Source organism: Pseudopipra pipra, chromosome 20 (genome assembly GCF_036250125.1).
Source record: "Pseudopipra pipra isolate bDixPip1 chromosome 20, bDixPip1.hap1, whole genome shotgun sequence".
Classification (NCBI taxonomy): domain Eukaryota; kingdom Metazoa; phylum Chordata; class Aves; order Passeriformes; family Pipridae; genus Pseudopipra; species Pseudopipra pipra.
Window position 1 is genome coordinate 1548122 of NC_087568.1, and position 22563 is coordinate 1570684.

Below are 22563 nucleotides of genomic sequence, written 5' to 3' on the forward strand. Positions count from 1 at the left end.
AGGTTCCTGAGCCCACATCAGTTTGACTTTCAAAAGAGCAGAGTGCTCAAAAAATGTGATGCCTGAAAAGAGGACACACTGTGAATTAGATTCCAGAGTTTAACCAGCCCATATTCAGATATTGAATTGCTAATTTGAATCTCATGAATGCACAGGTAATTGGTGTGAAGGTTCCCTGTGACAGTTTGCCAGGCTGACCTGTGGGAAGGGCTGTGTCCTGCAACAGAGGGGGAATAGCAAAAGCAGCCAGGAATGCAGTGTCTGCTCAAATGAAACTAATGAAGCCTGAGGAAAGGGTGGAAAGCTGAAAAGGGGGGAGAGGATGCTTGGTGTATGTAGTAAATGACAAACTGCTCTTCCAAGTCCTGCCACTGCTTTACTGGGGCATGGGGACAGTCACTTGGGGTCTCTGCTAAATGCAAAGAGTGTAACATTTACACCTATCACAGCAATTGCAGAGTGATGTTTGAAGTGGTGTGGAATTCTTGTGTGTGTACCTAAGGGCTGATTTTGGTTGTTTTGCCAATAAAAGCATGTTGGGACTTGCTACTGTAATCAAAATGGAAGAGACTGATGGAATGTCTCTGTCAGTTGTCTGAAATCATGTGTTCAAAGGCATGATGTTTTTTCCCTAAGCTTTGCAGAGTAACAGGACAGATCATGATTGGATTGCACAAGACACATGCTGGGTCAGTTTAAAGTCTGCCAAGTTGTAATTTGCAATTTCTCGAAAATTTAGAGCAGAAACATCTGAGTGCCTGCAGAAATCATCATTCTAAATTTAACTTCTGGATTTTGTCTCTGTGAAGCATGAAAGTGCCTGGTAGTATTTGTCCACTGAATTTCAGGGACAGCCTTTGCCTGTGTTGACAGTTCTGCACTGGTGGTTCTGCTGTTCTGTGAGTTCTCAATGCTTTAGAGCAAAATGCTCAATGAAAAAGTCTTAGCTAGGTTTAATTACTTTTTGTTTCCCTAAAAACAAGCAACAAGCCTTTTCCAGAATGTTCTTTTATGTTGTTGCTTTCTTTAGTGTATTTCTGCAGTCAGTTAATGATGAGCTAACTTTTAGAGGCCAGTAAGAACCTTTTCTGAACCTCCTGTTGGAGCAAGTGTAGGAGTCTGCAAATGTCACTGGGAAGGCCCAATACAGAGAGTTTTGTTTCCACAACAGAGGAGCTGTGCAAAGAGAAGAACTCATAAACCAGCAGAACCAAGTGCTCTTTCAGTGCACAAAGCATTTATGGATTTTTTTAAAGAAGAATTTTTCTCATTAACACAAAATTTTCAGGTTATAGAGTTGAATTTTGGTTGAACTGTGGAATAAGCTATATTAGTGGCATTATAACCTGACATTCTTAGGCTACTAAAAGTATAGTTTTAGACTGAAAACCAGGCAGGTTCTTTGCACTGACAAGAGAGTTCAGTGATCGTGTTGGTGGTGATGGTGTTGACATGGACACAGATTTCCATAGGCGGCTAAACAGGCAATAAAAGGATTTACACTCTAATCTCAGTTCCTCATAACTTCTCCCTGAGGGATGAAAGGGTTTCTCTCCCCCTGCCCACCCGAGAACACCCTCAGTCTGTGGCAGCTGGTTTCTGATCCTGGGTTTGGTCCTGCCCTCTGCATTGGGACCGTGTGCTCTCCCACCCTGACAGGTTGTGGCTTCCCAGGTTCAACTTCTTCAGAGAAGTAAAATAACCCCATCAGTGCTGCTGTGAGGAACAGCAGCTTTCCCGTTATCAGGGGAACTGAAGTGGCCAGACACAAACTGCAGTTAATGGCCCAAAATAAACCAACCTGGATTGTTTTTCTCCAGCCTTTCCCCTGACAGTAATTTCAAGTGTTACTTTTAGCGACTCCAGTGTATGAAGGGAGCTTTGGGGAGAGAGTTGTGCTGTTGTGAATTGATCTCCCTGCCAAGCTGAGAGCTGAATGCTGCTCTGACTGTCAGGCTGTTTGCTCCCTGGGGTCTGCCCCCGTTCCTGGGGGCTGTGCACCCCCTCCCACCCCGGGGGTGTTTTCCCCTCCCCACACTCACGGAGCAGCAGGGGCCTGTGGCTCATGTGCTGCCTCCAGGATGCTCATGTGGATCTTCTGCTGCTGCTCAGAGATTTGTTGCTCGATGTTGACAGGAGGGCAAGGTCTGATGCTGGGGACTCGATCCCAAGGAGATGGTGGGGAATGCAAAGGCTGAGGGAGCTTCTTTAACAAAGGAAGAGCTGGAAGTGTCTTTGCTGCTGTTCCAGGTGACACACTGGAGATGACATTATCTATAAAGAGAAATTAAACTAATTCACAGCTCTACAGGAAATGTGAAGAGGCCAAAGCAGCAAAGCTATGTCCATGATCTTCAAAATGCCATCCAGCTGGGATTGGCACATTTATTCTTCCCCCTCCCCCCCAGATTTTATTTGAAATTTGAAAGATAAGAAAAGATTAAGTGTAACTTTTCAAGTTCAGGAACACTTACTTGGCACAGTTGTGTTCTCCAAAGATACTGGAGAATACAGTGCTACAGACACCCAATTTTGCTAAATTTTTAAATTTCAATATCCTATTAAAAATAAGCAAGCAAAAAAAGTCATTACTCGGGATGTTCCTAAGGGTAAGAATGACAGATATAACTTATACCGAGAAATTAATTTTGCAGCCTGGCTTGTGGTCTTCAAACTGAGCATTTCCACCACTGATGGTCCCTGCTGAAGTTCCTTTTTCTCCGTTCCCAACCCCGTCCTGTGCCGTGTGAACTGGAGAGAGGAATAATAGATGAGTTTTTCAAGTGAAGTTGGCAGATCTGACAGCACAGGCGTGCACTGGAGATCTGCTGAGGCAAGAGGATGCTGGACTGAGCCCATTTAAAATATTTTTAGACTCAATAGTTTTCCAGGGCAATAGGACTTTTGTTTTTAGTTATGAATTTTGTAAATCTCTAAATATGTCTGTGGCTCTTTTTCTTCGTCTTGCCCAAGCCAGGACTTCCCACTACAAAGTCTTGTCCAAGACAAATAACCTGGGTCACAAATGTGAGGCTGACAGTTCCTCCTCTGCCATCTCACACGCTGGTGTGTGCTGTGTTTTGCTTTGATGGATATTGTTGCTACCTTTCATGCCTAAATAACCTAATTCAAATCTTTTGGTAGGGTTATCGTGCATTTGAAGTAAATAATTGTGTTGTGAGGCTGAAAATGGATGGCAGGCAGGGTGCCCTTCCCTAGAGAGACCCCCCTTCTCTGCCATCGTGGGGCTTGTGCTGTGTTTGGAGAAGGTTTCAAAAGAGCCACTTCTGTTCCCCAAGCAGCCCCAGATCGTAGTTACAGATTCTGTTTCAGACCTTTCTGTGCCATTACATGTTGTGACATTGAATCAAACTTCAAAAAACATGGTTGGATGGGCAAGAGATGGCAAGAAAAACCACTTAAAACCTTCAGCTTTTAGTAACCCTGAACCTTTGAAAACGTGTTCGTTGACAAAACAGCCAATTAGTCAGGAAGTGAAAAATTACCCTGAACTTGTTTGGGAGTCACAGTGGAACCAAAACATGGGAAAAGTCTGATGGAGAATGCGTACTGCCTGGGAGCACAAGAGCTTTTTGCACAGTACTCACAGAGTCTAGTGGTCTTCCCTTCCAAATCCTTTTAAATCCTCTCTCTTTAATTAAAAAAAAAAAGAAGTCACTGAGGCAGCAAGACAGACATACTAGAAAATGCATTTCAGTGGAGAGTCATGAATGTTTAAAGTGGCTGAAGGCAGCCGGGCACAGCAGCCAGTGTGGGTTTGCAGTACTGAAAACAGTGTCTGTATATATTGATGTTGGGGAAGAAATCTTGGGGAGAAACTTGTTTAAATTTCACTGTCGAGGGCTGCTGAAATTTTAGTCAGAGCATTTGTTCTCAAAAAGGTCTTAATGCTTTGAAACTGAAACCTCATGTAAACACTGGGGACATGTGACTCTCAAAGACCTATTTGCATTGTGTCATTCGTAAGAATTACTCAATTTGTTTTATTTACAAGCAGAGGCTTAGGATCCATGTTGCCTTTCTCTGCCATCTCCCTAATTCCTGGGCTGTGCATTAGCCTGAGCTGCAGAGCAGGGAACAGCTGGGAGAGCCAACGTGCTTGGCTCTGCCTCATGGACTGAGGAAAAGTGCAGCCACCAAAACAAGCAGGGCCAGTGCTCCTGCAGGACAGTGTCTTCTCCAGTCTCCTTCTTTACATTTTGCTTATTGCCACCCTGGGGGCTGCCCTGACTCCCAGCCTGTCCCACGTGTGTGCCCATGGCCTCATGGAGCTGTAGGAGCCCCTGTTGGTGGCAGTGGCCCCTCGCTGGCTGTTCCCTCACCCAGCCCTGCTGGGCTGCAGCTCAGGTCCACCTGCAGTATCCCATATTCTATGGGATATGAATCACAGCAGCAAGGAAACTGGGGCACTGCAGCTATTTTGGTGGAGCCAAAGGGTGCTGGGGAAGGAATGTCCCTGTTCTTGGTCTCTTGGACACTGTGGCTGCTTCCCATGGTGGTTGTGGAGCAGCGGGAGCCTGGCAGGTAAGGCAGTGGACACCAGTGCCAGGGATGTGGGGAGTCTCTGGGAGTCTGGGATCTGCAGAGCTTTAGTGCTGGGATGGTGAGGAGCCCAGCATGGCACTGACTGCACTGTGTGGTGGAGGAGGTAGAACTGTGATTCTCTTTTGGAGAATGTGATGTCATTTCAGGCATAGATCCAGAATTTTGCTTAAACCAGCTCTTTCTCTGGAAAAATGACATTGCAGATGGTGAGTGTCATTTCAGTGTAATGTAATCCTGTTATTAATTTAGTTAATTCTTCAACTGTAAGTGAATGTAGCCTGGGTTAGGAATTTCAAATGATTTTGAGTGTGGATGTCAGATTATGACTGCAAAGTAGCTTCAGGTTGCCATTGTCCAATTTAGCCAGGAGAGCAGGAATGCCTTTGTTAGGGTGTCACAAGCCAGAAGTGAGTTTAGCATTTCACAGATATTGAGAATCCAGTGGTGGTTTCTGCCTTGTCTCACGTGAATATTTTGCTATTCATTATTTATCTATTATCCAATCTGTGACTTTTTGTTTTTTTCAAGACACCTGCCAAGGAATGCACCCTTTAAGATGTTTTGTTTTCTGTACTGCTCAGATTTACAGGCAATTCAGTTTTGGATATTTCTGACTGGTTGAACAGGAAAAACATTAAACTGTTCATGTGTCAATTTGTTATTTAAGTGTCAACAGACAGTTCTTAAATCTTTCTGCACTTGGTCTGTCTCTAGTCAGCCTTGCATCCTGACACCCACACCAAGAGGTGAAGGCACCTTCAGAATGATTTCCTTGGAGACCCTCTGTAGCCTGGCAGTGCTGGGGGTTGGTGCAGGTGTCAGGGACTGAGAGGCAGATAAAAATCTGGAGGGAGATTTATGTAAAAAATACCTCTGGTGCTCTGAAGACCACCCTGTGAGCGTGGTGGTGTGTCCTCCTGTCCTCAGTGGTCTGCAGCAGGTTAAATCCCAAGGGAGAAGGATTTATATTCTTTCTAAAACTATATTCTTTCTTATACAATTCAATAGCTGCAGTTATTTCTACTAATGGTATTTCTTTCTGAGACTGGCTGGTGTGATTCTATCTAAAATAGAGCATTTTCTTCTTCAGATGATTGTGTATGTGCTCACACAGTGCCTCTGTTGTTCCTTTTTTAACCTTCCTGTTAGGCTGGTAATGATTTCCCCTTAGACCATCTTTTCTTCACCCTCTTTCCAGGAGCTAAAAATACAAGCTACACCCTGACATCCTTGTTTCTTTTTACCTTAATACATTAATCTAGATTAAGCAATTGCTTGGCTTTGATTCTTCAGCTTCTTTAATTACTGTGCCAGTGTGATTTATTCTGGCTGGTTTTCTAGTCCTGACTCCCCAGTTGGAGGGGAGTCCACGTGTTCACCCCTTTTCAGTTGCATCTGTGGCCTGAGGGTCCCCCAGTTCTCCATCTGTGCCTTGGCACAGCTGGATTCTCTCCAGGAGCTCTCCCAGTCCCTTCCTCCACACTGACAATGGGCACCTGCTTTGCTCTCCCGGTGCTGTCAGAGTTGTCAGAGCTCTGGGTCCTGGAAGGTGACTTTGGTTCCTCAGTTCTGATGGTTCCAGGTTCCAGATCTGTTTATCAAGTGTGTGCCTGCCCTGTCTTTGGCACTTAAACCTGGCTGTTGGGGCTGCCTGGCAGAGACTGCTCCCAAGAGATCTCTGAGCACAGGAGCCTTTCCTTGAGATGTTGTGAGAACTGAACAGGCAGGAGAAACCCCAGACTCAAGTATTTGTTGTATGAAGTGTAAGAGTTCGCCAGAGGAAGTACCTTTCCAGCTTTTAACTGTAGTGTTGCTTTGTAATTATTCATTTGGCTGGAAAATTCCAGCCTTCTAAAGGCTAACCCAGACACAACTTTGCCAGGAAATGCATTACATGGAAAATAATGAAACTCCTATGAATACACAGTCTCCAGGTGAAATTGGATGCCGAGCATATTGTTGGAAGCAGTCTGAGCCTTATTAAATATGTATCCCAGTGTTGGGGCAGCACTGCTTTCCAGAGTGCTGCTGGGGCTGAGAGTGGCCAGGATTTCTCTTCCTGTGGTGGGGAAGGAGAAGTTCTGTGCAGTGCACAGGGAGCTGGGATTTTAACTGGGGAATATCTGCACAGGGAGCAGGTCAGCCCTGCTTTGCAGATTTCTCTGCCCTGTGCTCCTCTCTGAATCCTCGTGAATTGTATTTCTTATCTGTTCCCCTCGGTTTGTTGATACTTTTAACATGAGGGAAAACTATTTTGATATTTCTCTGTCAGTTATTTTGACATTAATCAACACTGCAGATCTTGTTTTGTTTGGTGTCTGGGTACATCATAAAGAGAGTTGCTGAAAGAGTTCAATTACAATATCAGCATCTCTGCCAAATGTATTGAGCTGTTCTGAAAAGCCGCTTGTCTTTTCTGACCCAGATACACAGTTTCCAACTGTGGGAGATGCTGCCAGAAAGACTCTTGGCAGAAGGCCAGCAATAAAATTATACTGCAGAAAAAACACAACATATTTTCAGCAGCACTTTGTGTGGTGTGACGAAAAATTACCTGTCTCCTGAATGCAAAGCAGAGGCTAAAATAAACTTCCAATTTGAAGTTGCGAGCCTCTCATTCTGACTTTTGAAGGTCATAAAAAAGGATATAAATTTCAGTTTTTTCTATTACTGTGTTTGATACACCTCAGGCTCTGTTAGATACTCATTGGTTTGTTATTAGCAACCTTGCTGCTCTGTTAATACAAGCTCTGCCTGCTCGTGGGGTGGTGCACACTGCACACTGGGCAGATACTGGTGTCAGGCTAGATTAGGAGGGTGGAGGGTGTTTTTAATGCTTCAGTTGAACATTGTTAGCGTGTGCCTTCTTGATGGAGCATTAAAAACCAATTTTCATGGTGTTCTACTTGGCCTGGCCAGGAGCCTGAACAGCAGCTGACTGAAGTGAGGGTTTGGAGCACTGGTGTGGAGTGACCCCAATTCCCTCTTCTCTGTTGCACCAGTAACCCTTCCGTGCAAGGTGCTGCTCCAGGGGGATACTGGGATGCCAAACACAGTTCATGTCTCCTTTCCAGCAGCTCGTGGCTCCCTGATTCTGGTATTTCAGTCCCCGTGGAGTGCACGTACCTGTTTCTGCTGCCTTTTCACTCTGTTCACAGGCACTCCAAGGCAGCTGAGCATATTCATCACCCCTGGCTGTTTAACTGCCTGTCCCTCGGGAATGCAGCTGCAGATGCAGGAATATCTCCTACTACAAAAGCCTCATCTGAAATTCTTTTCGTTTGTCTTGTGCCAAAGCATAAACTTCCTCTGTGAAGGATGGCATGTTTAATGGAACTGTTGCTACACTGTCATGGTGTTTTAATAACATTTCTAACGTGTCAAATCCCCAGTGATTTTAAACCACGCTGCAGACTCCGCTCGGCTCCACCGTGACCTGGTTTGGAGACAGCCACTGTTTACTCTTGTTTCACACTTCAGGGCCACATGATGCAGAGGAAAAGGGACTTTTTCAAGGTCACCAAGGTCTGGGTTGGTGCAAGGAGCTTTGGGTAGAAGTTTCCTTGCAAGTGTGGGTGGCAGCCTCTGGGTAAGACAGCCACATGTTTTAACACTGTGCTTTTTAGGCTGGGCATCAGCTGTAACTTCCCTGAGGATGCAGGAACAAATAACCTGCTCTAGCCTGGTAGTGGAATGAGGCTGTTGGATTTATGGAATTGCTGCTCACTTCACATAATGCTTTCTGATGTATTTGGTGCTGAGCTATGTTGTGCTGCCTTAGTCCATATGGTTGGAGCAGATTTGATTTTGGTTTTCCTTAATTTAATTCTGCATGCTGTCAGATGTACTTTGTTCTGTATATTGTGTCTACACTTTTATAGTAAACTCCCTCCTGTTTAGTGCTTTTGTTGAAAATGTTCTCTCAAAGTCTGAACTAAATTAGGGTAGGGTTTCACTCCTGTGCGTTTCTGAAATATTTGTAGGATGTTAATGACTGGGAAAACATCATATATCAGCTTCAACTCAACTTTCAGAGGGTTTTTTCCCAGCTTTCTGAATTTGATAATAAAGATCCCTTTGTAGTTCAGCTGTCTGTGCCCTGACCTCAGCCATGCCCTGCTGAGAACCAGGGCAGGTGAAACCAAACTCATAAATACCTTCATCCAACAACTTTTACTTGTCACTGAAAACTGAACCTGTCTTGAAAACAAGAGAACAGGTTATTGCCTGCTTAAGGCAGGGTATGGAGAGGTGGGGGTGTTTGTGCTTCATCAGTCCAGCAGCAGCTTAACCCCCATCATAGCTGTGAAACACTTATTTTTGGTCTGTTCTGGATTTTCAAACACTGAAAAGCACTGGGCACATCCCGAACTGCCCCCTGAGGAGTGTCTGTGTGCAGAGCTCGTGGTGTCTCTTGCAGACTTGCCCTCTGGACAAGAGCCTGCTCAGCACTTACTGAGCACCAGGATCTGCCCAGCCAGCTCTCTCTGCCCATCTGCTTCCAGAGCCCTGTGTGAGCTGATAAGCAACAGCTTGCAGCAGGCTGGGGAGGGAGGCCAGGCTGGTGCTGCTCCCTCAGAGACACTGCACTGGGCATGTGCTGAACTCAGCAACACGTTCCAGTGCCCTTCTCTCTGCCTGGAATGGCCAAATTACAGCTGCCAGAGAGGATAACAACAGAAAAGGTGAAGTGTGGGAGTGGCAGGGAAGAAGAGTAGGTGAAGACAGCTGGAATTGAGTGTGGAGAGAGAATAATTTGAAATAGATGATCTAGAAACATGTCTCATAGAAGTCTCTCTAGTATTCTATCTGCTGACTCAAACTATTATTGTTATTGTTATTATTGTTAGCAAAACAAAAAGACCTTGCAAAGAGTCTGGTTGGTTGTGGAGGTGGTGAAAGGCTGTGGAGTGTGGAGAAGCTTGACTAGCTCACTGAACAAATAGTGCCAAAGCACTGATCTTTGCTCATTTTCCCTCCCAGCTGCCCCTGCCTGGCTTTCAGGATCTCTTAAGAGAAGAGGCTGGTTCTGTGAAAGAACACCCCCTTCTCTGATTGCTTCTGGGAAGCAATTTGGTGGAGTGTTAATACACCTTGGTGGGTACAGAGCTCCGTGATGAGCAGTGGGGGCAGTCGGGGTTTTCATTAGCTTGCTTTTCCCAAGTATTTTTAGTATGACTGCGCTTAACTCTCCTGGGGTTTCTTCCTTGGCAGCTGCAGCTGCTGGAGCAGGCAGGGCTCTGCACAGTGTTCTTGTCTGGCTGGTTTTTGTTGTACCCAATTCTGCACCCGAAATTCAGGGCTGTGCAATACAAACAACTACCAGGCACCTGCTGGTCCTGTAAACCTGCTTAATTCCTTCCAAACTAGGCAAATAGGGAAGTAGGATTTGTTGTTGCCTTTTCTCCTGTTAAGTTCAAATCTCTACAGGATGCAACATTTTAATTATTCCGTCACACCACAGTCTAAGCATCTCCTCAGCTTTCAAGTCATCTCACCTACCCCTCTGCTGTTGCCAAGCATGCTTTTAATCTCTAACAATGTCAGGATTCTCTGACACACAATATGCAACATATTGCAGGTGAAGGGGGGTCGGCATACGGGAGAAAAGGAAAACGTTTGAGTGCGTGTGTCAGGCTGCACAGATTTACTGACTGGGTTTGCAATTGCTTCAAAACGTTGCTGGAGAGCTGATGCAACAGTATGTGCAGTGAAAGGAAAACAGGAATTTTCTGCAAGGACTGGAGTGTCTTGCTGTGCGGCGAGCTTATGCTTTCCTCTCTCACATTACCTGCTCTGTTTTTCTGCTCTTCTCTCTCACAGAGCATTTATTTGCAGCTTTCTGCTGCCAGTGCTGGAGGTTGTTTCCCAGTTTAGTACAAGAAGGCTGCTCTCACAGGATCTTTTCCGTGCTGAGTGCTGGGAAAGGCAGTGTACGGGCAGCACAGGCGGTGTGGGTGATTTCAGCTGAGCTGCTCGCAGGTCTGACGTCTGCAGTTTGGGAGAATGTGCTTGTCCTTCTTTAAATAACAACTTGCAGTTATTGCCACCTGAAGCCTTGGTTCTTGTTGTGCAGCATCTGACACAGGATCGAGGGCTGCACTGGGGATTTCAAAAGATAATTACTTTTTGATAATTAAATATGGTGTGTTTGATTGCTAACATGCATGTGACATAAAAATAGAGACTTCTTGAGCTGGTATCACAAGGAGCATGTTTGCAGTGCTGGATTTCCTGCCCTCATCCCAGGAACTGGGATTGTCAGGTGGCTGACAGAGCTCTCTGAGATCAGCTCTGGCATGGGACAGTCGTTCCATGTGTGGGCACAGCCCAGGGAGCTGCTTTCCCCAGTGACTGCTGCTGCCTGGGGAGTAACTGGCTCACAGACTGCTCCCATCTCAAAGCCTGTGTGCTCTGAGCAGTGCTGGACTCCATGTGCTGCATCGAGCACTTCTGGAATCCTCATGCCCTTGCTGCTGCTTTCAAGCTGTTTCTCTCTTTTTTGCAGGTGAATTAGACAAAGTGACTCCCAGAGCATCTTGGCTGTATGAACTCTTGAGCTGTCAAGGGACTGAGAGGCTTATGAAGAGGTTCTGTCAGGCAAAACAGTGCTTAGCAAAGACACCGAGGAGGAGGGAAAAGGAGAAAGGGAGGGAGAGAGAGCTGAAACACTAACAAACCATGGTAGGTATTTGTTGTCTTTCACAGGGCTGCATTAAAAGTGTTCTCTGCTGCCAGTCTTGCATGGGGCCTGATCAAACCCGAGGAAGGGGATTTTCTGACCTTGCACTAACTGAGGGATGGTGCTGCGTGCTTGGAGCAAAGCAAGTGAGGTTTGATGTATTGTCAGCCTCTTAAAACCAGAGAGTTGTCTTGTGAGCCTGCAGTACATGAATTATTAAATACAAACCAAGGGGATGCTCATAAGGTTTTCTAATAAAACTGGCATTAGCAGGCTGTAGCGAACAGCATCAGTGACCTTGAACTGGCAGACTGCATCACCAAATGCTGACAATCCCCTTCCACCTCTTCTCACAAAAGCATTATTATTCATACCTGTGTGTGACTGAACGTGGCTCTGTGCAGATGAAATGTGTTTAGCCAGATATACCTGGTGTATGTTGGTTAAGTGAGGAGTCACCTCTCATCTGCCTGGGATTGGCTCCACATTGGGAATGGCTGAGATGTGAATTTGTAAAGATGTGCCAGTGTGGAGTACTGGATGGTAAGATAAGACATGGTGGGATGAGTTGTTAAACTGCAGCTCCTGCTGTATCCATGTTATGGATAACCACAAGAGGGACCTCCTGGAAGTGTTTTGCAGTCTTCCAAAGAACAGGGGATAATACCAGCCCCTGATGGATGTACTGCTGTTACTGCCCAAATTATCCATCTGGGTGGGAGCACAGGAGTGAGGAAGGGAATGGCATCACACTGACCTTCAATGGAAGGGACTCAGTGAGTGGAATAAACCAGGAAAATGTGGACAGTTCCTTAACGAGGATCCAGCCCAGAGGCCTCTGAGGTCCTTTAAAGGCCCTTTGTGTTATTAGGAATGGGTACAGCTACAAACCCATGGAGTTGGGGTGAAAATCAAACCTAATTAAGGTGCTTAATGTGTAGGAGGAACAGAGGTTCTTGGTTGGTGACTCCCAGGTCTGGGAGGCTTTCAGCAGCGATTGATGTGTCTGTAGAGACCAAGACTTACTGCTGCTCTTGCCAGAGGTGTGTGCTGTGATCACAGCTGGTCTGGGGCACTACTTAGATCAAAGAAGTCTCACCTGGAGAGTGTGTGACAAACCAAAAGCTTCCTAGCACGGGCTACCCAACCACTGAAGTCCACCTTCCTCAGCAGTATCACTCAAGACTTAATTTTAATTAGCACTCTCATCTCTGTATTAATTTGAAATTTAAAAAAAAAAAATTATTTCAGTCTCCTTACCAGTTTCTCTCTATGCTCATCTTCATTCCTGGCTTTGTAAATCCCTGTGCAGCTGCTGAGCCTCTTGCAGCCCCTGTATTGCTGTGACTCCATCTGCAGCAGCAGCACACGTGAGGGACTGGCTCTCTGACTGCCCGTTCCAAGGTGTGTTGCTGTTGTCCCTGGCAAAAAGAGAGGAGAGGTGGCTGCACTCAGCACATCCAGAATAGGCAAAAACTTTATTTGGAAAGTACTAACACCTTCTACAAAATAGGAATCTTCTCTCCTTGCCTGCCCTCCTTTCCACATGCTTTGCCCAGTCTGCTCCCACCCTGGGATGCTCACGTTCCAAATTCCCTGCCTTGGTGTGAGGTTCCTGGTTGGGATCAGGACCCTGGCTCTCCCCTTTGCTCTGAGCTATCCAGCTGCTGAAGGCTGGCACAGCCTAACAGAGATTGCTGGAATTCAGAACACCTGAACTCCTGCAAGTATCCCAGGGTAGGGCAGCCCCCCTTTCTCTCAGTGCTGTTGCTCACAGTCTGTATCTCCATGAGATGTAGGTCCTTCAGCAAGATCAGAGTCCAAGTGATTTCTCACTGACTTTGAAAGGTTAATGTAAATAACCAAGCAAGTCAAAGGGAATGCAGCCAGGGGTTTTGTGTTCTCCTGCTTCAGCATTCTGTTATACTCTCAGCCAGCCAGACCATGCCCTCTTCTCCAAGAGAATCTTAGTGGGGGAGGGCAGGGAAAAGTGAGAAAAACAATGAAAGTAAGTTTTACTGCTTTAATGCTGATTTTTTTTTGCACTGGTGTTTGCTTTTTTCTTTTTAGAGTTTATTTAAATAAAGAAATTGCTTCTGCATGGTTATCCTAAGAGACATTACTACCCCTGCCAGGGGGGATTCCCATTCAGGCAGCGTCCTATTGATAATCCAGCAACATTGCTCTCTTTTCCTCCTGTTTCCCACTCCTCCACAGAGATCGATCCGATCGTTTGCTAACGATGACCGCCACGTAATGGTGAAACACTCAACCATTTATCCATCTCCAGAGGAACTTGAAGCTGTCCAGAACATGGTATCAACAGTAGAATGTGCCCTTAAGCATGTCTCTGACTGGATGGATGAAAAGAACAAGTCTATCAAGTGTGAGGGTGATGTGGAAGCCAAGGAGGAAGCTGTGGAAGGCAATGCCAAGTGAGCCTCACCCTCCCCTCCCCTCCCAGCGTGTCCCTGTGCTGCTCTCAGCGCTTCCTTTCCTCCCAAATAAGAGTCCCAGTGTTCCTTGGTTCTGCTGCATGTGAAGGTTCATAGAAGGAAGGGGATATATTTGGACTTTCTGTGGTGGGAGCAGGGAATGGCAATGAGCCCAGTGTGGGCAGCAGTTGCTCTCCATTTCTTTGTTTGTTTTACTGTGGTGTTGGGAAGTTGCATTTAGCACACAAACCTTTCAGCAGTTTTAAGCAAATATATGTCCCTGTAACACAGCAGTGCAAATCCACAGCCACGTGCTTGGGGGCTCATGCAGTTTAATACACAAAAAAAGTTTTTATAATCCAGGAGTCTAACTTTGCTAAGGCTCCATTACCTCTCAGTGCTGTTGTGGTTTAATCCCAGTCAGCAGCTCAGCCCCACACCAACACTGATTTTTGTTTTAAAAAAAGTAATCCAAGCCTGCAGTAAATGCTTTGGAGACAACTGGATGAGACAAGAGCCTGGTGATGACCTATCAGAGAAACATTTCTTGTATTTCTCTTCATGTTTTTAAGCAATTCCAATCTGCAAAACTGGTTTTTTTTGCAGTCTTTCAGTACTCAAAACTAAAGTGTCTTTACATTGCTTTGGAAGTTCTTTACTGTGGCTCTTAAAGGTTCTCCTAAACTGCATCTGGAGAGTAAAATGCCATTTTAATTAGCCCAAATTGTTTCATTTCCAGGGATCAAGGTGGTCGGACGTTATGTGGTGTGATGAGAATTGGCTTGGTTGCAAAGGGCTTGCTGATAAAAGATGATATGGATCTGGAGCTGGTTCTTATGTGCAAAGAAAAACCCACAAAGACCTTGTTATGTATTGTTAAAGACAATCTCCCAGCTCAAATTCAGGTGAGTTAATCTGGGGCAGTCCTGGTAGCACTGCCAAGGGTATCTGGGGAAAGGCTGCAATTTGTTCCAGGAAGACAGACAAGTGATATAAAGGAATATAGTTTGAATCTAGGACGAAATCTGGGGCGTGTGACATGTTTAATGTGGTGCCATGAAGTACTTGCTCACAAAACAGAACATCTTCCTGCTGCTGTTGCCTCCTCCTGTCTGTGCTGTCAGTGCCCTGAGGGCAGTGACCCTCGTGTGTGTGACTAACCCAGCACATTCGGGCTCTCTGGGCTCAGTGTGACTGAACTGCAGCCCCAGAACCTCCCCTGCTCCAGTGGGTCACTCAGTCCCTTCTCTTGTCTTGTCTCCTGCCTGAACCTGCAGTTCCCCCTGGAGCTGCTTGGCTGGGGCTGTTCCCCCAGAAGCCCCTCTGTGCTGCTGGGGTGAGAACATGGCACTGCAGGTGGTCACTCGCTTTGGCTCCTGTTAATCACGAGCTCCTATTCATTTTACTTATGGCTATTTAATTCTGCTGTTGGCATGCAGCAGGCAGCACTTACAGCTTGTTTAGGGAGACTGCCTTTGTGACCGAGTTTGAGGCTGAGGAATCAGTTCAGCTTCCAGACTGACAAACACTGGTGCCAAGGAGCTGCCCAAGTATTCCACTGCAAGTGCCCCTCTCCAAACCACAACCAAACTCGATCTGCTTTTCTCCTGATCTGCTTTTCTCCCTGTGTTTTACCATTCTTGACAGCTGTTCTCACCATTTATTTGCTCACATAAAGGGCTTGTTTTAATGAGCTAATGTTGTACCTGCAGATGAGCCCTATCCATAGCTGAAAATGCAAAGGATCTTTTGAGAAGTAAAGAGTTCATTTTACTTGTTTGAAAATGATAGGGATGTATTCAGTATTAAAGAGTAAATTTTGTTTGTAGTGAGGCATGAAATGAGGAGGGTTGAAAGTGAGAACAAAAGTTAGTGTGTGCTTCAAAAACAGTGAGATGAAACAGGAGAGTAGATGTAATTAAAAGATGTGAAGACTGAATAAATTCAAGGGACAGGCAGGTAAGATCCTGGAGGGAATTATGGTGGGGATTACAGCAAAGATGAGGCTGTGACTCATGAAACGCTACAACTGTCTGGGCATGGAGGACAGGAGAGGTTCTGCACAGGGATCAGGTGCTGGGGGGGAAGGAGGGTTTAGGCCCATTAGTGGACAAAAGGAGCAAGTGCAGTACAGAGACATCAGCAGCTTCTGCTTTGCTGCTTTGAAGGCTCATCCTGAGCAGATGCTCAGCCATTCTCCTCCCAACAATAAAGGAGCTGCGGGAGAGCAGATGCAGCAGGGGAAGGAGTCGGAACAGACATTAGATACATGTTCTGCCCGTATGGTCTGTGAGCCAGACTCGCACGCAGAAGGGATGGCTGCAGGACTCTGAGCCATCTGGGGCTCTCGCTGTGCTTCTGGAGGTTGAGAGAGTCCCAAAGGACTGCTCAGAGACCTGCAGAGATCACTGCAGAGAACTCGGATACAATGCATGTTAATGGAGCGAAAGGTAAGGCAGCTGTAGTATGGGCTAGAAAAGAAATGTTTGAAATGGTTTTTAATGAGGAAGGCAAGGCCTTATTTGTTATTGCAGTGTCTTGTGGGCTTCTCACTAGCTGAGACACACAGAGATTCTGCAGTCTTCCAGCTGATTGGGAGATTCTTGAAATCTTTGTTGGTGACTTTCAGAAACTTACAGAAGAGAAGTATCTGGTGGAGGAGCATGTAAATGAGGCAGCTATTGTTATCCGTAACACAAAGGAGCCCAAGCTCACTTTGAAGGTGATACTCACGTCCCCTCTCATCCGAGATGAAGCAGAGAAGAAGGAAGGAGGTACACAGAGCGTTTTAACTTGGGTTTCAGACTGTTCTAGCTAAATGCCCTGACTGTGCAGCACAGGGTTAAATTGGGAAGCAGGCTTTTAGCTGTGCATCACATACTGACTAGACTGGCTATCGCCACCATAGATCACATTACCTGTGCCTTCAAAAGACACCAGTCACTTAATCTTCATGTAAATACGCCTAATTTTCATTGGCCAGCAATATTCCTACAGTGTTAACTTTGACATACAATCAGATCTCAGTTCTCCTTTCTTTACACTTGCGATTTAATTCTTGAGCACCTGGTGCTGCACAGTCTTGTTTGCAAACTAAGTCAGTCAAGTGGGATTGGTTCGTAGTTTCTTGAAAAACTCATAAAAATGTTTCTCTTTTTATGTAAAAACCCTCTCCTGCAAAGCTCGCCAGTGTGTCGTCCTGGCCCTCAGTTTTTATTGGTTGATGATGTGTATGTTTCTGGCTTTAGGAATTTTCCTAACTGGGATACAATTGAAGTTACGGTGCTGTGATACAGCACTTTTGCTTCTGAATTGAACATTGTACCTCATGTCCTTAGAGCAAAATAGATCTAGAAAACTGTCACTTAGTCCTTTCCATTCCTTCTCCCCTACGGCGTGATGTCCGACACAACTCCGTGCCCGTGTTGGACAGGAATTCCATGACAGGAATGTTCACTGGTAGGACCAGAGAGGTTGGAAACAAACCCAGAGCAGTAGAGAAGAGCAAACGTAGCCATACTCTGTTGTATTTTTTAAATCTTGTCAGTAATTTCTGCTTCCGCTTCCCAAACCTATCCCTAGAAACTTTGCCACTGGATGATGTCAGACCTTTGACCAACTGGCCACTCTCTGTCATGACAACTGAGGCAGCTGGGCCCGTGTGGGCTTAGGGAACTCCCTGTCGCTCTCTTCCCATTTCTAGACTTGCCACGAGTCCTTTGCTTCCTCCCTCTCCCACCTGAACTACCGACGGGCCGGGAAATGTTGGTCAGTTGCTCCTCACTCTGCTGGAGGCGATGGCAGGAAGGATCCCCTTCCAAAGACATGGAACACTTTGGCAGCAGCTGAATGCAGAAAATCTTACAGAACAGATGAATGGCAAAGATCCCCTAATTGCACTGGCTGTTTATTCTCAAATTAGTAACCACGCTCTTTACAAGGCCATTAAAAATAAACTGCATATTGCTTTAGTTGTTCAACTTCCCACAAGATGCTGAGATCAGCCCTGGAGCTGCTGCAGCTGATCCATGTTGATGGGAGAGCACAAAGTGCAGAATGAATTCTGATGGGGAAGGTTTTGTGAGGTTCCCACAAGGGGATACAATTTTGCACAAAGGCTTCTGCCCAAGTATTTTCTTGCAAAAAGTGATGCTGTTGCAGCAGTGACATCCAGGGTCTTCTGAACTCAGACTGAAGGGGGATTGGAATTTTTATGCTTTCTCATACTTAATATGTAGGTGTTCTATTTTGTTTTCAGTATACTAAAATATTTTTTAAAGTTCTCTACTATTTTTTTGTTAAACTTAAATTGGTTTTATCACTTCTCTTGGAGTGGTTCTGTGTGTCATTCTGTACAGCTGATGAGAGAGGGAACAGGGTCATGGATCTTGTTTTAAAGCCCAGGTTCCTTGACACTGATTCATCACAAGGGAACACTTATATTCCTTTTCAAGGTGTGTGAAGCATTGTGCAGATGTCACTGAGTAAACCAAAATGGAGGGGATACTTTTTTTCATAATGCTTCCAACCACATTTAGGTGACTTTCACTTAGATTCAGACCAAAAAAGTTTCATGTCTAATATCAAGGGAAAATAACTGGAGGAACTGGTGAAAACACCTTGATCTCCAAAGCAGTGCCATGTTTTTCCAGTACCCCTGAACAACGGCAGCCAAATGTAAATACACTTCCTATGCAGTTTTACAAACTTTTTAGTTTCCCCCCTGCATTCTTTCGAATGAAGGAGCTCGAAATGCAGCTCAGCTTGCCTTTCATCTTCCCTGTAAGATGGAGCCGGCTCCGGGCGCGGAGCCTGCGGGGCACTGACCAAGGTTTCGGTCGGTGGGATTAGCACTAATCTGTCCTCTAACCAACGGCAAGGTCAGGCCAACGGCCCTCGGTCCCAGTGCTCCCATCTGTTCTGTAGGAATGCTGTGTGTGCCTTCATGCCCTGATGTCAGAATGTATCGAAAAACATTCCTGGATTTCTCTTCAGTCCCCACCTCTTTGGAGAAGTGTTCATGTTTAAGATGTGGTGTTTGTCCTATTTGTTTTTGCTGCTTGTTAGCAAAAATAAATAGTGGCCCAGTGTGTGTGTGCATTTCAGTGTTTCTCACAAACAGCTACCCATAAAGCTCTGCTTTCTCATGTTGACTTGAGAAGCCAAGCACCTAAAATTCCTGCATTTTGCATCAGTTTAAATTTTAAACCCCTTAAGGAACTGAGTTTTTAGTCACAGCATCAAATATAAATTGGGCTTTCCAAACCAGAACCTTGTAGCTTGCAAATCAGTTGTTGTTACTGAGCGTACCAACAGTACCAACAAAATGATGTAATCACAAACAATTGGTTTCCCAAAGTGGGGCTGAGATCCTGTTGCTCCTGGAGCAGGACTGCCCGGCCCGTCTGCCTCTGCCACCCTTGGCCGGGCACACGTGGCCAGTGGGGCTCCCACGGGGCCAATGCCTCTGGAGGGGCAACAAGCCCCAGAGCTTGACCTTCCCTCTCCAGAGAAGATGAGGCTCCTTGTACAGCTGCAAAGGACTGGAGATGGCAGCTCCTGTGTGAAGAGAATGTGTCCAGCAGTGGGGAGAGAATTCCCGAGGGATTGGTTCTGCGCTAAACAGTGGGAGCTAACGTCAGGGCCTTACAACTTACTCTTTATTAAACTCCTTGGATCATTGCCATTGTTAAAACTACAAGAGAAAAAGGAAAGCTTTGCAATCCCATTTGAAATTTCGATTGGGTCTCACTTTCCTGACTGGCAGAGCATGAAGAAACATGCCATTCTCCCGAGGGGTCCGAAGGGAGCCCGCTGCAAGCCGCTCGCCCTCTTCACTGCCTGTTCTCTTCATCTTTCTGTTTAATAGAATCTTGCACCCAAAAGTTGGCTGACTGCAACATCAGGACACTGGGACTGAACTGGCAATTGGCAAAATCCTCCAAGATATTTGTAAATTAGACCTTGCTAAACACCCTTAATCCTGTAGAGAGAAGTATGATTCTAACTTGTTGAAGCAAATCTTAGGAGGTTTTTGGTTCACCTGAATGACAGATGACACTTACTCTATTTGTTTTTAAGTTAAAGGAAAAATTAAATTACTTTGTCAATGGCTGCAACACACTTTAGCAAAGCCTGGTACAACACTTAGAGTCCCAGTTCATTGCAAAAAATTAATCATTTTGCAGTCAGTCACCTTTGCCATTTCTAACGTTTTAAAATAAGATTCTGATCATTCATTGACAGTACCTGTTTGATACAATACTTGAGCTTTAAGCAGATGTTTATATTGTCCCAGTGAAGTTTCCTCACAGAAATACACAGATGGATGTTCAGTAATCACGTGCCACAAAACGTCACTCCTGGAAAGAACGAAATTGCAAAGGAAATTTAAAAACAAATCTTGCGTTCCAAAGTGACCTTTTGTGCTCAAAGAAATCCAGTGCTTTGAGACTTTGCAGCCTTCATTTGGAAAAGAGACAAGAGGAGTGATTAATCCCAATCCTGGAATGCTGTTGATGAGGGCAATAACAAACAATGCAAATATCTGCTGCGAAGTTCACAGGGGTTAGAAAATAAGCTTATAGCACTTGAGCCAGCAGCTGTGAACTGCAGCCATCACCTGTCAGACAAGATACTGGTTCTGTTCAGTTTTACACTCGTGGGGGTTTTTTTGGCTCTGGGCTCTTTTTTCCATCATAACATAAAGTGCTTTTACCAGAGCAACCTTCCCAGGGAAGGGCATGGGAGGGGAGGCAGCTTTAACATTAAAGGTGCAACTGCTCGTGCAGCCAATACTGTTCAAAGTAACCCCTGAAAATGCACTTGGAGATGTCACCAATAAGATGTCACTAATAAATTCAACTACAAACTGATGGTACTTTTTTCTCCTACCTTGTCCTGGTATTTTAAATGTCTTCTGGACTTGGCTTATCTAGCAGAGTCTTCCATTTGAAATGGATTTTGTATTTCATTCAGTTCTGCAAGGGTGTCTAAAGACCATTATGACTAATAAAAAGAGTATATTTATTTTTAAGTCAACAGTAATGGTGTATTCAGAGAAAAATAACATATTCAAGGTTTTAGTTGAGTCATGGGTTCATTTAGTTCTTCCAGTGTGGTGTTCTCATGTCAGCTAAAACTAGTACCTTTGTAATCTGATTTCAGAGATGTACAAAATCTGTCAATTATACAGTTTCCAGAGAATCTGAATGCTATGAACTCCTCAGGATTAAAATAAATAAATGGGGAAGAAGGGACTGATGCATAATGTCCCTTAACACAGACTCAAATGTGACTGCTAAAGGCAGTTTGTTGCAAGCTGGATAAAAAAAAGAAAAAAAGGGGAAAAAAAGGGGGAAAAAAGTGTAAACCTGCACAGAAAATACCAGTGTCTTGTCTCTCAAATGCATCTTTGAATCTCCTCTGTTGATTTCAGTTGCTGTTGGGCAGATTTTTACAAGAGGGCACTTCCTGTCGAATCCATTCATGATGTGGAAGTTACCAAACTCTCTCACTCTTTCATATGCTCTGGTTATATGAAAGACTAATCAAACTACAATATTGTACTAGCATTTCCCATGTATTTCTTTTGCTGAATTATACTGGCTAGTACTGTCCATGCAATCCTATTTCAAATATATTCAATGTTTTTCTCTGGAATTCTCAACAATTGCATGGATGTAACTTCACTTTCTATTACAATTTTTTTTATACCCCCCTGAGAATATCTTCCTCTTGTCCAAAGGAGCTTTGAAATTCTGTGCCACCTTTGTGGAATAAAAGTCACAAAGAAGGAAAAGAAGAAGAAAAAAAGCCCAATACATCCCAACAGAAAAAAAAAAAAAGTGCTATATAGCTATTTTCTGCCCTGAAATGTGTTCTACATTTTTAATAAGATCCCAGATTGTCTGTAGCAGTGGCCACCTTTATTATTACTATTATTTTACAAGGAGTGAATGCCTTTGCTTCTGTTGCACACGTGCACATTTACTACCTTTTAATGGCTTGTTTAAATTAAATAACACAGTGCACTTAAAATTCTGGGAGTCTTATTATCTCATTGAGATGCTGCCGCTCTTTTTGTATTGTGACAGAAACCCCTTGGTCAAATTGTATCTGTCTCTTTTTATCCCATTTTTACCAGTAGATAATGTTGCGATGAAAGATCCTCCGGACTTATTGGACAGGCAGAAATGCCTGGAGGCCTTGGCGTCTCTGCGGCACGCCAAATGGTTTCAGGTTGGCTATTTGTTCTTACCTTGTTGTTATTGTAGCCTTACGAGGTTTAATTTGAGACACTTTTAATTTTAATGCCTCTTTAATTTCTGACTAGTCCCTCCTAGAGCAAAGGTCTAGAATTCCGACCCCAGTGCTGTACCGTGCGAGGGCGAACGTGGCAGGGAGACAGCCAGCTGGTCCAGAGTTGTCATGAGGCTACAAAAGCAATCTTGACATTTCGCTTCCTTTTTTTATATGTCTCTCTAAATTCAAGTCTTGTACTTTTATAGAAGTGTTTTTATTTTGCATGAAGCTGATTAAGCATTAAGTAATAATAATTTTAAAAAAAAAAAATCTATCCCAGGACTCTGTGCATTTAAAAAGAAAAGCAAAATTGAAGGCCAGGCTTTTGCAGGTGTATTGGAATCATTTTGTTTGTTTTAGGCCAGGGCAAATGGACTAAAATCATGTGTAATTGTCCTTCGTATTCTGCGGGATTTGTGCAACAGAGTCCCCACATGGGCACCACTGAAAGGCTGGGTAAGTACAGAAAGAGCTGAAGGCCACGAGGTCAGGTCTCAGATCTCCTGAGACTTGTAGCAATGTCTGGACTGGAGAGAGCAGTGTCCTCTATGAGACTCCTCCTTAAACCCCTTACCC

The 22563-nt window shown here is 44.8% G+C and overlaps 1 protein-coding gene and 1 long non-coding RNA gene across 20 annotated transcripts in view; one reads left to right on the top strand and one right to left on the bottom strand.

Moving 5' to 3' along the window:
- Positions 1-22563, top strand: part of STRBP (spermatid perinuclear RNA binding protein) — a 65583-nt gene that overhangs the window by 11345 nt on the left and 31675 nt on the right. For 9 of the 13 annotated variants that reach the window (XR_010435419.1, XR_010435420.1, XM_064676575.1 and 6 more), the window contains exons 2-7: positions 11075-11250; positions 13466-13683; positions 14423-14588; positions 16313-16457; positions 21830-21924; positions 22348-22443. Coding sequence is in view for 11 of the 13 variants with exons in the window: in XM_064676575.1 (XP_064532645.1) it covers positions 11248-11250; positions 13466-13683; positions 14423-14588; positions 16313-16457; positions 21830-21924; positions 22348-22443 (723 nt within the window). In the remaining 2 variants the exon portion in view is untranslated. Of the gene's footprint in view, positions 1-11074; positions 11251-13465; positions 13684-14422; positions 14589-16312; positions 16458-21829; positions 21925-22347; positions 22444-22563 lie in introns of those variants that run through there. The other 4 variants (XM_064676576.1, XM_064676580.1, XM_064676577.1 and 1 more) reach the window with 3 other exon arrangements.
- Positions 1-22563, bottom strand: part of LOC135424919 (uncharacterized) — a 63644-nt gene that overhangs the window by 10045 nt on the left and 31036 nt on the right. For 5 of the 7 annotated variants that reach the window (XR_010435425.1, XR_010435427.1, XR_010435424.1 and 2 more), the window contains exons 5-8: positions 19933-20045; positions 12509-12669; positions 2636-2751; positions 2043-2274 (exon numbers count right to left, since the gene is read on the bottom strand). This is a non-coding gene — a long non-coding RNA (uncharacterized LOC135424919). Of the gene's footprint in view, positions 1-2042; positions 2275-2635; positions 10669-12508; positions 12670-19932; positions 20046-22563 lie in introns of all 7 variants that reach the window. The other 2 variants (XR_010435423.1, XR_010435422.1) reach the window with 2 other exon arrangements.